The sequence below is a fragment of the Protobothrops mucrosquamatus genome, unplaced genomic scaffold (genome assembly GCF_001527695.2).
Source record: "Protobothrops mucrosquamatus isolate PMUCROS unplaced genomic scaffold, P.Mucros_1.0 scaffold1188, whole genome shotgun sequence".
Classification (NCBI taxonomy): Eukaryota; Metazoa; Chordata; class Lepidosauria; order Squamata; family Viperidae; genus Protobothrops; species Protobothrops mucrosquamatus.
The window spans coordinates 404,038-406,627 of NW_015387400.1; the positions used below are offsets into that span (position 1 = coordinate 404,038).

Sequence of the window (2,590 nt, forward strand, 5' to 3'; positions counted from 1 at the left end):
TACGAAAATCAGTCCTAATATCATTAAAGTTTGATGTCACCAGAAAGAATAAATTTACTTACAAACTTTACTCTCTGGGGAACCTATTAACAAATGTCTCCAAGGACGTATCTCAACTTATACTTTTTAAATGCTGATTTATTTAACTGATTGTTAAAGAGGGATATTGCTGCCTTGGAATTAATCATCAGAATTCCAGACTAAAAAAGACTGAATTGGAAATGACCATGTGAGATCTTCCTGCTGAAAGTTTGGGGTGTGGAGATGAAAATAGAAGCCACTACTTCTTTTCTTCTTCCAAATGCAAGCTAGATCTCTCACTGATGATCATCCCAAAGTTTCATTCTTGGGGCCACTAGTTTCTCCCAGTTCATGTACCCCTTATGAGAAGGATTCTTGTGATGCTTTCAGATACAGTATGTATTGTGCAATTGTCTATGCATGATTCAGAGGTAGCAACAGGAAGCCCCCAGGAATTATGATCAATCTGGTGACCTTTTCCTCCCATCACTTATATCAGGTATGGCCAATAGGAAATCATAGGAAGAGCTATAAGGTCTGAGGATCTTAAACTGGGAAAAGGACAATTCTAATTCACATTTGTCCTCAATGGCTTCTAACACTACCTGTCAGTGGTATTATAAGCAGCACAGCCTCACTTTCCATGATAATTCAGAAATCTATAACTTCCAGTATGTTATGTGAAGTAGCACAGATGATGAGAGTCATTCACAGAACCTCAGCAATTATGTTTTCATGGTTAAATTGATTTATAATATAGAATTTCACTTCCAGAGAATCAATTGGGTTCTTCCTTCCAGAAGACATAGATCTCAGTAAATACATGTCTGAAGAAAGAAAAGCTTTAGGTGAAGGCATCATTCTGCCTGTCAATCAAGAAGGTATTACCGACAGCACTAAATAGAAAGATGCAAAACTCCATTGATAGAAGATAGTACAGGAGGGAATGGTTATTTTCACATCTATGTCACCCAAGAGATTTTATCTTATTATTGCAAGTTCTGCATGACTTAAAAGAAATGTCTTTTATGGTCAGTGTGTTTTACCTGTACCAATAGAAGAACTGAAAGCCACTTGTGGTAAGTTAAAAGAGTTCCTGCATGGTTCTCTCAATGTTCCCCTAGTGTGCTTTTGAGCTCCGCATATTTTGTTGAATATACTTACTTAAAGAATACTTTCCTTGGCCAAGTGTGATTTATCTCTGGTGTAGAAGATCTCAGTGTTTAATGGAATGGAATGGAATGGAATGGAATGGAGTGGAGTGGAGTGGAGTGGAGTGGAATGGAATGGAATGGAAGGGAAGAGAAGAGAAGAGAAGAGAAGAGAAGAGAAGAGAAGAGAAGAGAAGAGAAGAGAAGAGAAGAGAAGAGAAGAGAAGAGAAGAGAAGAGAAGAGAAGAGAAGAGAAGAGTTGGAAGGGACCTTGGAGGTCTTCTAGTCCAACCCCTTGCTCAGGCAGGAAACCCTATACCATTTCAGACAAATGTTTGTCCAATCTCTTCTTTAAAACTTTCAGTGTTGGGCCATTCACAACTTCTGGAGGCAGGTTGTTCCACTGTTTAATTATTTTAACTGTCAGGAAGTTTCTCCTTAGTTCTAGGGTGCTTCTCTCCTTGATTAATTTCCATCTATTGCCCCTTGTCCTGTCCTCAGGTGCTTTGGAGAATAGCTTGACCCCTTCTACTTTTTGGCAAGAGGTTTATATACAATACTGTATATTTATATCCTTATATAAAAAGAAGTATCTTCATATACTTCTCTATAAAGGCATTCATGCTAGAGTTTTAATATTATAGACAGTCTTTGATCATGAAATATGGGAGGGAATAATTTGAGTGAATATCACCTAATAGCAGCAATGCCCCCTTCCTTCATAAAACCACACATTCAGTGACTGAATGTTAAAATTAAAAACCACACATTCAGTGACCGAAAAACAATCATCCAACCAAAATGTCTTCTTTTGCAGAGTTACATTTTGAAGAAAAGTTGACCATCAGTTCTCAGTTTCTGCTCCTTGAGAGAAGTCATTTCAATGGTGGTACATTTCTATCAGAAGAGGCATGAAGGAGTAGAAACCAATCTCTTGACTTCAGGAGGCTATTTTTTTGTGTGTGTGTGAGAGAGAGAGGTCTCCAGTTTTGAACTGGGGACTTAAGAGAAGAAGGCAAAATATATATTTTCTAACGGCACCAATCTTCAGTGGGTTGTTTCTTTGTTTGATTTTTCTCCACCAGCAAATTCGCAATGAGAACTAGGACTCAGAATAGCACAACACAAGTGATAGAATTCATCTTAATTGGCGTCCCACTACCTAGGCCCATGGAATTCTTCCTTTTTTCATTGTTTCTGGTTGTGTTTTTCTTCACCTTAGCTGGAAACCTCATGATCATCACTCTGGTATGCATGGACCAACGCTTGCAAACCCCCATGTATTTCTTCCTTTGTAACCTCTCCTTTTTGGAGATATTTTTTGTTCTGACAATCACACCAAAGATGATGATGGATCTAGTTTCTCAGAACAAATCTATCTCTTTCTTGGGCTGCATCAGTCAGTGCTATTCTTATTT

General features: G+C 38.1%; 1 protein-coding gene across 1 annotated transcript in view; it reads left to right on the forward strand.

Moving 5' to 3' along the window:
- The first annotated feature begins 2,267 nt into the window (after window positions 1-2,267).
- Window positions 2,268-2,590, forward strand: part of LOC107291817 (olfactory receptor 6M1-like) — a 1,259-nt gene continuing 936 nt past the window's right edge. The window contains exon 1 of the mRNA XM_029285020.1: window positions 2,268-2,575. Within this exon, the coding sequence (XP_029140853.1) occupies window positions 2,268-2,575 (308 nt within the window). The remainder of the gene's footprint in view (window positions 2,576-2,590) is intronic.